The sequence below is a fragment of the Photinus pyralis genome, unplaced genomic scaffold, assembly GCF_008802855.1.
Source record: "Photinus pyralis isolate 1611_PpyrPB1 unplaced genomic scaffold, Ppyr1.3 Ppyr1.4_LG2, whole genome shotgun sequence".
NCBI lineage: Eukaryota > Metazoa > Arthropoda > Insecta > Coleoptera > Lampyridae > Photinus > Photinus pyralis.
Window position 1 is genome coordinate 7484555 of NW_022170403.1, and position 12799 is coordinate 7497353.

The 12799-nt window shown below is 36.6% G+C and overlaps 1 protein-coding gene across 1 annotated transcript; it reads right to left on the reverse strand.

Moving 5' to 3' along the window:
• Positions 1–276: 276 nt before the first annotated feature.
• On the reverse strand, positions 277–4257 carry LOC116163180 (uncharacterized protein K02A2.6-like). The gene has a single exon (XM_031477031.1). It carries the CDS (start codon positions 4255–4257, stop codon positions 277–279), a length of 3981 nt encoding a protein of 1326 aa, XP_031332891.1.
• Positions 4258–12799: the final 8542 nt, after the last annotated feature.

Consider the following 12799-nt stretch of genomic DNA (forward strand, 5'->3'; position numbering starts at 1 on the left):
TGGTTTTGTATCATGGGGTATAGAATGTCTCTAAAGAATAAAGATGTACAGGTTACATTCTCATTTTGTTAGATATGTAAATACGATTACTATTTATTTATAAGAATATACGTTATGAACGGTTACAATAATATGCACAAATAATACAGTCGGTTATGAGCCGGACGCGCTGATAAACTAACATCGTGACTGCTCGAAGTAGACTGGTTGTAAACAATGTAAACCCGCGCACTTGATTATAGCCCCACCAAAGACACGTCACAACACCCCTCCCTTTTAGCACTGATAATCCGTCAAGTATGAAGGGGCTCTTCGCTCTCGTATCGGTCTGGCTCTGGGATCCTCGCATAAGGGCTCGTCGGCCAAGGGCAGGTCCCCAGTGAACGTTTGCGGCGAAACTTCTCGCTCCAATGCAAATTGATCGACAGCGGGCGTTGACCCCGGCGATCTGTTATTGCTTACCGCAGATAAACTTGACCTACCTCGCAGTTGATCGGCGTGCCGTCGGATAGAATTTCCATCGTTATCGACTGCTTGATAACTAAGTGGTCCCGTGGTTCTTGTTATTACTGCGGGCTTCCAGTTTTGATGACTCACCGAAAAATCCCTTGCGAAAACAGGTTCACCTACAGCAAATTTTGAAACTTTCCGGTTTTCTACACGCTCTTCCACTTCTCGATTCAACTTCTCTCCTATTAAATCAGGATGTAATTTATCCAAACAGGAACGCAATTTTCGTCCCATCAAAAGTTCGGCCGGACTGTAACCTGTGCTAGACGACGGCGTAATGTGCTGTCTGTGCAGAAACCTGGCAATTTTAAGAGACCAATTTCCGGATAAACGTTTCAGCGATTCCTTCGCGGTTTGGACGTTTCTTTCAGCTTCTCCATTTGATCGGGGATGATAAGGGGAAACCGTCACGTGTCTTATCAAATTCTGCTTGCAAAATGTCTTAAATTCGTCGCTGGTAAACGCAGTTGCGTTATCGCTAACTATTACGTCACACACACCATGTGTAGCAAATAGTTCACGTAATACTTGAATCGCGCAACCGGATGACGTTGTTTTCACACATTTCACTTCCAACCATTTTGTGTACGAGTCTACCACAATAAAAAATTGCTGACCTTGTATTGGTCCAAAAAAGTCAACATGTAAACGGCTCCAGGGATTCCTTGAATATTCCCACGGATGAATTGGCGCCTTAGCAGGAAAATGTCTAGTTTGCTGACACGTTTCACACTGGTTCACAACCTTTTCTATGTCTATGTCTATATTCGGCCACCATACGTAACTGCGGGCTAGGGCCTTCGTTTTCACGATTCCCGGGTGTGAGGAATGCAAAACCTGTAATACCTTCTTCCTCCCTTCGAGAGGAATTATTACACGATTCCCAAACAGAACGCAGTTTCGGTAGACCGACAACTCGTTCCTTTTTGTATAAAACGGCTGTAACTCCACGTCTGTTTCTTTATCTGGCCATCCTCTTTGCACTAAATTAAGAACTCGCGACAACACCCTGTCTTTTTTTGTTAATTTTTCAATGTCTTCCGCTGTCCACAGCGGTTCCGGCGCGTTTTCGATCATCAGCACGTCACCGTAACTTACTTGCTTGGACTCTTCGGATTTAAGAGGAAAACGGCTGAGTCCGTCTGCGCTCCCAAGTTTCTTTCCAGGGACGTACACTAAATTAAAATTATAGTTACTCAGGAAAAGAGTCCAACGTAACATTCGCGGCGAAAGCATCTCCGAAACGGGTTTATCCTTGCTTAAAATTCCCAATAAGGGTTTATGATCGGTCTGAAGCTCGAAATGTCGGCCATAGAGATAATTGTGGAATTTTTTGACTCCGAGAATTAACGATAAAGCTTCGCGGTCGAGCTGCGCGTATGCACGCTCCGTTTTCGATAAGGTTTTTGAGTGAAACGCGATAGGGGCGATTTGACCGTTTTCACAACGATGTCCTAACACACAACCAATGCCGAAACTGGATGAGTCACAAGTCAACACGATCGGTTTCGATTCCTCGTAGTGCACTAAAACTTTGTCCGACGCGATTAAATTCTTAACAGCTTCAAATGCGTTTCTTTCGCGATTTGTCCACTTCCAGGTATTAGTCTTGTCCAACAAACGGTACAGTGGTTCAGCTACAGTCGCACGATCTTTTAGGAACCCACTATAAAATGACAAAATCCCCAAAAACGCTTGCAACTGTTCTTTGGATTCGGGTTCAGGAGCTTCTTTAATTGCACGCACCTTTTTCTCCGAGGGGTGGATGCCATGCGAATCGATTCGGTGCCCGAGAAATTCGATTTCCCGCACGTTGAACACGCATTTGTCTTCTTTCAATCGCAATCCGTCGGCCGCGAAACGCCTAAGAACTTCGTGTAACCGGTTACTCAGTTCTATTTCAGTTTTTCCGACTATCAGCACATCATCGAAAAATGGAAAAACTCCCGTGATTCCGTTGAGACGCGTGTCAATAAAACGCTGAAATAAATTCGGGGCCACCGTGACACCAAACTGCAATCTTCTCACGCGATATGCGCCTTTGTGAGTGATGATAGTTTGAGCATCCGCGGCTTCTTCGTCAACTTTCAGTTGTTGGTAGGCCTGTGCCAGGTCCAACTTACAAAAATACTTTCCATCGGACAGGCATGCGAATAAATTTGCCACCGTCGGCATCGGATAGGGATTCGATTTTAGACATTTATTAAGCGTAGATTTATAATCACCACAAATGCGAATGTCCCCGTTCTTCTTAATTACCGGAACGATCGGCGTTGCCCACACAGGATGCTCCACTGGTTCTAGTACCCCTTGGCGAACCAATTTATCCAACTCTTCTTCGATTTTTGGTTTTAGTGCGAAAGGTACCCTACGCGCCCTCAGTACAACTGGGCTGACGTTTTCTTGGAATACAAACTTAATGGGGTTTCCTTTGAACTCGCCAAGTTCGTCTTTGAACACTTCCGAAAATTCTTGGATAACTGATGTTACCTTTCCGCTATCACTCGACACCTGCTTGACACCTTTGACACTGAATCCTAAAGGCACAAACCAGCTTCGACCTAGGATGTTGGAGCGATCTTCTTTGACCACTACTAAAGTCAGCGTTTCGCGATTATCGGCGTATTCCGCTTCAACTTTACACGCACCCATCAGTTCGATTAAATTTCCTTGATAGTCTTTTAACATTTTACCGTACGACTCGATTCGTGGGCCACCTTTTTGCCACAATTTCTTGTACTGTCTAAAGTCTACTATTGTCGACGCGCTACCGGAGTCTAATTCAAAACAACACGCGATACCGTTCAGCAACACACGCACTTTAGTTGGCGGTACAATATTTTCTTCCAGGTGATTGACTACTGCTTCTTCGACGGAGTACAGGTACTCGACTTCTTCTTCATCCTCCAGCATTTCTCTTTCGGTGACATTTTTCACGGCTTTTTTTGACTTTTCTGACCTCTCTGGCGTTTTCTTGGTTTTGCACACTCTTTGAATATGGCCAGATCTGCCACATTTTCTACATTCTTCGTTTCTGAATCGGCAAGATTCAGCATCATGGCGCCCTCCGCAACGAAAACAAATAACATTCACGAAACTCCTTGTTTTCGTCTCCGCACGCCCTCTATCCCAGGAATGTGCAACTTTGGACACCTCCCCTTTAGTCGGTTCCCCTCGAATCTCTGTAATCTGAGTTGACGCGGTCTCAGACGCTACAGCCATCTCAAATGCCTGCTGCAGGGTAAGCTCTCTCTCAGCCAACAGACGGCGCTGTATGTTCTTGTCCTTCGCCCCGCATACCAAACGATCTCGAAGCATGACCTCCAACGTGTTTCCGAACTGGCAATGCTCCGCCATCTTGCGCAACTTCGCCATGTACGCGGAAATCGACTCGCCATCTTCCTGATTTCGCCTGTAGAAGAAATATCGTTCCACAATCTCGGACGGCTTCGGAGTAAAATGCTTGTCAAGTACTTCAATGATCTCTTCATAACTTTTGTTTCTTGGCAATTCCGGCGATAAGAGCGATTTCACGATCTCGTAGGTTTCTGCCCCACACATTGTTAACAAAACGGCTCTTTTTCGAACATCGTCGGTTATTCCATTTGCTTCTAAGTAGAAATTGAGGCGATCCGCATAGACGGGCCAACTCGCTGGGTTTTCTGGGTTGAAAGGCTCGATGTGCCCCACGCTCATCAGACCACCAGAGGCCGGCCGGGAAACACCACTATTTTCGTTTTCTAGCATGGTTTCGTATCCACTATTCGTCGCCAATGTGTTAGATATGTAAATACGATTACTATTTATTTATAAGAATATACGTTATGAACTGTTACAATAATATGCACAAATAATACAGTCGGTTGTGAGCCAGACGCGCTGATAAAATAACATCGTGTCTGCACGAAGTAGACTGGTTGTAAAACAATGTAAACCCGCGCACTTGATTATAGCCCCACCAAAGACACGTCACAACACATTTAGATCAATTTAAGGATAATATGGGAGCTTATTCGGAATAAGGACAACACTTTCTCGAGACAATGGAACTTAGGCACCTTCCCAAGGCCAGGAAGTTGGAAGCATGATGGAAGATCAGATTCAGTTGAACATGACAAAAACAGCAAAACTGTTCCATTTTTAAACATTTAGACTCTAAGATAAACAAATTATAAATGTAGAAACGTTACCATTTAATAAATCATGCCTATGTAAGTAGGATTCTATAGGTATTTTTATTTTTTGGTTTTTTGCATTTTTTTCACACAAAAACAAATACATAACCATTTTTTGTTCTAATTCTTATTTGTGGCTATAGAAGCAATAAAAATAAGGTATATATGTCCCATGCGCAAAAATGCTGTAGACCGGTGTAATTTATCGAAAATGTTAAAGGATTGGTCGATAAACCTATAATTACCGATAATCTATCGATTAATCTTACAACTATAAACTATTAAGATAGATAATTATCGAGAGAATTTTTAACGACATAAACTTTTCAATGTTTAGGTATACCAGTTTACTTCCAACAAAAGCGATGTAAGAGCATTGTTGAGTTGCCATATGATCACAATTCACAACCTACTGCTGTACTCATTTTTGAGGATTATCGTCCACTTGATCACCTTTGATTTCAGACAACTTGAGCATCAAAAGATCCTGTTTTATTTAAATTATCTCTCGCAATATCAATACCAAAAAAACAAAAATGTTATCGAGTGTAAGCACGGATGATGTAATATATCGATTGAGAATATATATCGATGAGATTTATGAAAAAGTATCGATAGTTTTCTCTTGATAATTTCCGCTACTTATTTATTAATCGATAAATATCAGAGATAGACAATTTTCGTGGCAATAATAATCGATTATTATCAGCAGCTAACAATCATTATTAATTATTTTCAAAAGTTATCGATAATTATAAAAAGTTATCGATAATTATCAAACGTTATCGATCATTATCGAAAATTAGCCTTACGATTTATCGATAATTGTCGATTATTATCGAAAGTTAACGATAAGTGATTAAAGTTATCGATAATTATCGATAGTTATCAATTAATGATTAATCGATAATTATCAGACTGAACAGACTTATCGATAAATCGATAACAATTTCATTTATCGCTCAGCTCTAGTAGGTATACGAATTCACGTAAACTGGGACCGATTTATTTGTGCACAATGCTGCATGGTTATAAAAAAAGCTGATTCGCGAAATTTAGTTATCAAATGTGAATGTGGAAATGATGTAGCTGCCTGCTTGCAACGGACAATATTTTGCCTTAAAATTTTTTTGATCGTTTTTTAATAACAAAATCTCCCGCTTTCAGTAAAAATGTGGAACCTGCTTATTTTACTGCCTGTGAATAGAATGTATGAAATTGCATTCCTTCAAGGACAAGGACTGCAAGCTTCGTTCGTCTAAATGTATTATTATTTACATTACAAATTTACGCAATGCTTCTTAAGGGATCTATTTTTAGAACATTCCAATCCTATTTATAAAACCATTCCAATGATAACACAAAAAACATCCGGAGTTCCTGACATCTGACGATTAAAAAGGAAAATATTCGAATGGTCAAAATAAATGGTTTGTAATGCTGCCATCTAATGTCAATGTAACGCTCCACTTTCGATCGCCCACGGACTTTCAAACGATCGAACTGCTCCTAGCGGCGGCCAGTTGGCACATGGTCACAAACTGTTATATGGGATCCGCGCTTCTGATAGTTATAAATTCAATGATCATACCATGCAACCATCTATATTTACAAGCCGTGTTGAGAATTATGGCAACACTGCAGGTAGGACCGATTCTATAAAATGAGCTAAAAATGCAGAAATTACGTTTTGTAGAAATAAACAGAAATCCTCTCATCTGTCAAATAAATTTTCTTATTAAACTGCCTTAATTTCAACTTATAATTGTTTGTTTTCCACAACTCTGATAAATATTTCAAATCCATTTAGTTCCTTTAAATATGTGTTGTTTAATATTCCCTTAAAAATCGTCTCGCGAAATGTGACAAGTTCGCCGCCAGCAAAGTTTAGAAACAGGACGATATGACACGTTTTGATAAGCGTCAAGCATCAAGGCATCTCTATCTTTATTTCTTACTCTGGGGTGCAACATTATTTATAAAGGCTAAAATGTTCACAGGATGTTGATGAAGAATTGGGGCAATATTTCAAACAATGTATGACCTACAGAACTAAAAGGAAAGCGTTTAGCACCATACATGTATTTAATTTGTCGGTGTTGTGTTGAATAGAAGTGTCATATGATTATACTTATATCCTATTGCATGTGCACTTGTGTAAAGATTACATTCAAAATTTCCAAATCTTAAGTAGCACTGGTCAATAGGTGCTATTTAAGTTGCATTTGATCCTCGCTCGCGGATATGAATTTACATATGTGAATTTGAAAATCAATTCCAAGAAAATAGAATGGCTGGAAATTGAACAAATTGTAGCTTTCCATACATTTTTTTTTTGTTACTTTGTCACCAGCTTACTATCCGTCCACTGCCCATAGCTCATGTACACTTAACACTTGTATGCAAATGGCACTGTTTATTCCCTGTAAAAAGTACCTATCTGGAGCAAGATGATCCCGTAAAAAACCGTCTTCAAGCAATTATAAGAGTTTGTACTAGCGACTTTAACAATCACATTTGAATTAGGATGCGAGAAACGTTTGTTGAGTCCTTATTTAAATATTTTATCTTTATTGTAGTAACTGGGCGTACTAGAGCTCTGAAAAATCGTAGCATTAGTATTATTGGCGACCTTGCAATTATGTACTTTTTTCAACCTGTTTACAGTTTAAAAATTTGCTCAAACAAGTGTATTAAAAAAATTGGCAAGACAAACAGATATCACTAGCATCCTCTGTAACATAATATATAATAATATAATAATAGTTTTATCGAAACATGACATTTATTGCGTACTTAATTTATCAGTGAACTTGCGTGAAAAGTACCCCAAAATAACAAATTCTCATAATAGCATAGTTACCCTTCATAATATCATAGTTACCATAATAGGTACAAGAGTTCTAATATTAACGTAACTTGTATGGAAGAAAGCGGCTAAGCTATTGGGTTCAGGTACTTATATCAACTTGTATATTGAGACTTAAAAGCGCGTTTTTATTTATTAGCATGACCGTTTATATCTATAGATTGGCCACTGGACACTTCTATCTGTATTTGAAACAAAAAGCAATCAGGACACTAGGTACCTATATTTGTTAATTTTCATTTTTTCTTTTATATCCAAACAAGTCCGCAGCATGGAGTAGTGAGTCCATAACGTAGATGGTGCATATTTTTCCGCCTAGGCGCCTACAATGTTGTAACAATACAGGTATAACAAGGAATAGATCGAAAAGGAAAGTTCCAAATTAAGTACTCACCTTGGTCTTAAAGTACGCAAGTGAAATAGGTTCTGAAGCTCCTTTTGCTCCACGCGCCTCACGCCAGGTACAGAATTCACGGTACTCTTTTTCGTATAATTCTCGGGATTCAATTGGCAAGATTTAAAGAAACCTCTTCCGCTTCTAATAAAATATCTTGGGGAACGATTTCGACGTTATCCATCATGAGAAAAATTTAAGATTTGTTTTGTCGTAACCAAGGAGAAAGTAATAGCGGTATTTGTTTTGTCGTAACCAGGGATACAATTTATCTAGTATGTTTCGATAAAGCTATGTATTTCATTTGGATATTACCCGCCATAATAAACTCGGATCCTCGTTAATTATGACAACGGTAATATCCTTATGAAATAAATAGCTATTGTTTAATATTTATTGAAATCTATTCATAAAATTTGAACAATACTGATATAATATATTTGAATTCAATTATCTAATGTTGTACGTACATAGAAGTGGTAGGCATTATTTTCTCACTCGCAAATACAAAAATATGCAGTATTTGTATCTAATATAAGTAGTTATTATAAACAGAAAAATTGCTATTATTATGCTTTGTTACAATATCTTGATACATTAATTTAAATTGCAAATACTAATTACTTCTGCCTAACCAATCTTTGAATACCTATAGATAAACTTAGGGAAGGGCTTAACTAGAGTTGTAGGTATCACAACATTCAAAATTGATTCAATAATGTTACCAATATCAAAACCAACATCATTATAAGAAGCTTAATAACACAGCTGCACCAGATCTGTCAAGAAAGGAATGAATTCATAATGAAAAAAAGAGCTTTGGCATCTTTTTTGAACATTTAACACAGTGTCTGTAAAAAATTTCATAAGAACATTTACCATTAGGTACCTACCACTCAAAAAATTGCTTAAATCATGTCAACATGTCCACAAAGACTAAATGAAGGATATAACTCCCAAATATTTCGCATTTTGAATGATTTGATGTCCAGGTGTGCTGCTGAATTATAGAATGTTTTTTACAAGATTTTTTCTTTACAACAACATAGCAGTTGTGTGTATTACCACCAAAGGGAAAAATTATACATTCTCGAAATATGGGGCACATTATACTTAATTTGATAGCGTTCAAACTTCCATTATTTATCGAGACCAACTCATCTTACACACCAGTAAAGTCCTGTATTCATATACCGAAAGAATTCAGTTGAATGGATTCGATCGGCTAATGTGTATGTACAACCAAAAACAAGCGAATGAATATGCTTACATTGATGAATTTGTTAGATATATTTTGTAGTGTGTACGGCTCCCCATAGTATTCACAATGGCTATATACTGCAAATACACCCACGAAAATAAACAAGTGCATGAGAAAGCAGTCGTTCGAAGGTATGTGGACAGATTAACGTCGAACATATTTTGGAGAATTCGAAATAACCCATTCGGCCGAATTCCTCCGCTATATGAATACGGGCCTTTACATGTAATATCATGTACAAATGAAACATTATCATACATTCTAAAAGTTCAACTAGATCTACAATACATAATTAGTAGATTAAATTGAACAATGTTTTGAATCTACAAATTACTTTGTCAGTCAAAAAGTGTAAAGCATCTACTGACCAATTCGCAGTAAATCTTTCACTAGAACCACAGATAATTGGGTATTTTATCTGTGCTAAAACTAAGAAAAACTAGAGTGATTTGAACATTTTTACATTAATACACTGTGGGAAGTTCTCACTTTAAGCACTTAAGTTTCAATTCCTTATATGTTAATTTATTACCATTAGTTTTCATCAGTTACTGTGAACTATCCTGTATATCGTGGAAGTACATATGGTAGGAGTTTGGTAGCTTATCTTAATCTTAATATCTATAATGTACCTACCATAATATATATCGACAACAGTGTTGATTGGAAGTATGTAGATAGTGTGCCAGCCTCTTTAATTTGGTGAAATTAGTAAAGTTGTATAAAACCCAAAATATCTTAGCTTAAAGAGCTCTCCGTTTAAAGAAATGACATACCATTGGGAAATATTTTGCGGTTTATCAGCCACGTTTGGTTATATGTTGTGCCAGTTGTGATTATGTTATTCTAATATCGTAAAGTTGTACAATCACGTATAGTGGGTTTTTCTTAAAACTGAAATACATTTTATAAATTGATATAACGGCAATAGTCGGTTTAGAAATGTGTCTGACGTTAAATGAAATAATTAAAAGGGAGTTCACAGATGAAAAAGTACAACGCTCAGCAATTAAAATGATTTGTTTTTTTTAACTGAACATAGGGAAAAGGATGTTCAGTTTTAAGAAAAACGATACACATACAATACCTTGGTTGCAATAATACACCAATTTCCATTTTTGTTGATTGCAATTGAGTGTCAAAGTTTTCATCACTTGTTCATTTCTATATTGTTATACCGTCGAGTCCACTGAGATAAAAATAAGAAAATGATCAACTAAAATCTATCATCTGATAGTTTTGGTTTTTTATGTGTTGGGAAAAAATCTTGAAAATGCCTCCACTCTACGATGCCAAGTTTTTAATGCAAGTGATTACTTTGAATGCACTCACATTAAAAAAAAGATAGTTCTATACTATGACAAACTGTTTTCCTAATATAGGCCAAAGCATGTAACATTGCTCACTGTAAGCAAAAAATATAATACAACAACCACAAGTAAACATATACTTTTGAGCACTTTTTAAACTACCCAATCAATTTCTATACTATGTTGAATTCATTGTGAGATATTCCTAAAAATAAAATTTGGCTAAGTAAAAGTCACTCATAGTAACCAGCAGAACAACTGTGCCCAGATTAACGATACACTATTTACACATTCCTCTTATTTATAAGTCTTGTGTTGATGGTACATACACTTTTACCATAAACCTCAATCTTTTAACGATCAAAGATTGTAGGTTTTGTTTGCATTTGGTTCAAACTATTATCAATACAAAGTTAAATAATAACACAGTACCTGATGGAATTATAGTGCCAGTGTAGCTACATGAAAAAAAGGAATGATGACATGAATGATGAAGTCATCAATGATTTAAAATAAAGTGATTCTTCACATTTCTTAAGGGCTGAGTATTCAAAATTAAGTGCCATGGATGTAAATTACAGCTGTTGTGTTTGTAATATTACATCGAAAAACATACTTATTACCATTTCATATTCTTCATCAAGTTTTAAATATCCATAATAGCGATTTTCAAAATGATCAATGTAGAACATATTCCTTTATCTTCACTTTCCTAAAATGTTTATGAAAAGGTTCAGATAAATTTTAAAAGAAAAATATTTACTATGTAAGTTGACCATCGCAAAACATAACAAATAACAATAGCAATACTATTGGCAATAATAAAAAATGTACAATATGATTGATGCAAGAGTAACACTTCACTACTTACCTACGATAAAAATAATAGTAATTAAAATAAGAAACATAATCTTACAATTAAATAGTAAAATAAGCGTAATAGGAAATTGTATTTACTTTTTATTTCAAACAATGGTGGCAGAACAATCTTCCCTCTCATAAGTCTAGTTTGGTTTGTTAATTTATTGTAGATGAATATTTGCAAACATTAAAAAATTATGTGCTACTACACTCTCCAATTCCAACATGGCAGCAATTGAAAAGATGAACTTACTTTCTACACAGCTTCTTTAAAAACAGGAATGATAGTTACCGATGTGAGCTAAATTGCACGAAAATTTGCAGTAGAAAATCTTTTATGCAGTACCGTACAGAAAGGAATTTTCATTTTGCAATGACGGCTTGTGAATTCTGAAAGGGGGTGGGTACAAGTAAAATCGTACCTATTTGTATATAAAATCCATTCTTCTATTCGTTGTGAAAATTCGAGATAGATTGGGCGAACTCCTTTTCCCGCCAGCCATAACGAATAAAATAGCGTATTTTTTTTCAAAAATGCGCTAAAAGGTATTATCTTAGGACTGTAATAATCTATGAAAATTTTAAGTTTTTAAAAACTTGAATAACTATGGTTTGAAGTTTCCTAACTTAAATTACACACAGCAATTTTGAAATCTCTTGGTTAAATGCATCTGGCCATCGAAATTGAAAATAATTAAATTTTTGCCCATGGGGCTAATGTATTTGTATAAATGATGATTTTGAAATCTTTTGGTTAAAGTTTGCATTGTGATATAATAGTTCAAATTGACCTCTTGGACACCCAAATAATGCTTTATGACTCTGTTTAAATAAAATTTGTACACAACTAATAATCTGGAACTTTTAATCAATCCTATTTTGATTATTGACAAACTGCTACAAACACCAGATCGAAGCCATCGATTGCTCAAAACAGATTTTACCTGTCTCTCTGTTAACACTCCCAGACAAACAGACAGTATGATTTCATAAAGAAGTTTCCACCTTAACAGGTTTCGCATGATATCAAGATGAAGTCTCTTTAATGGTGTGTTTTTTCATATATACCTATAAGAGAAGTATATGGATAAACGAGTGGACACGCCTATCGCCAACATTGGAACAGGGAAACATACTTCTGTCTTTAGAAGTCGACTAGGCGCTAATGCGCTTGCCTGTTATCATGTAGTGTTATTTGCCACAGCCGTCTATAATTACAAGCCGTGCTGAGAATTATGGCAACACTGCATGGTAGGCCGATTTCCTAATTCAACTTGATCGATTTTGGGTGTATTTTATATGTGTTTTGGGTGTAATATTCCAATTTACCTGTTCTAACAGAGCGAGATTGCGAAAATATGTGTTACTCCCTAGGGAATCAACAGAAATTATTATTATTCAGGTAAGTTGCTAAACGAA

Coding starts and splice junctions, on each gene's coding strand:
- LOC116163180 (XM_031477031.1), bottom strand. CDS start 4,257: ATGCTAGAAAACGAAAATAGTGGTGTTTCCCGGCCGGCCTCTGGTGGT.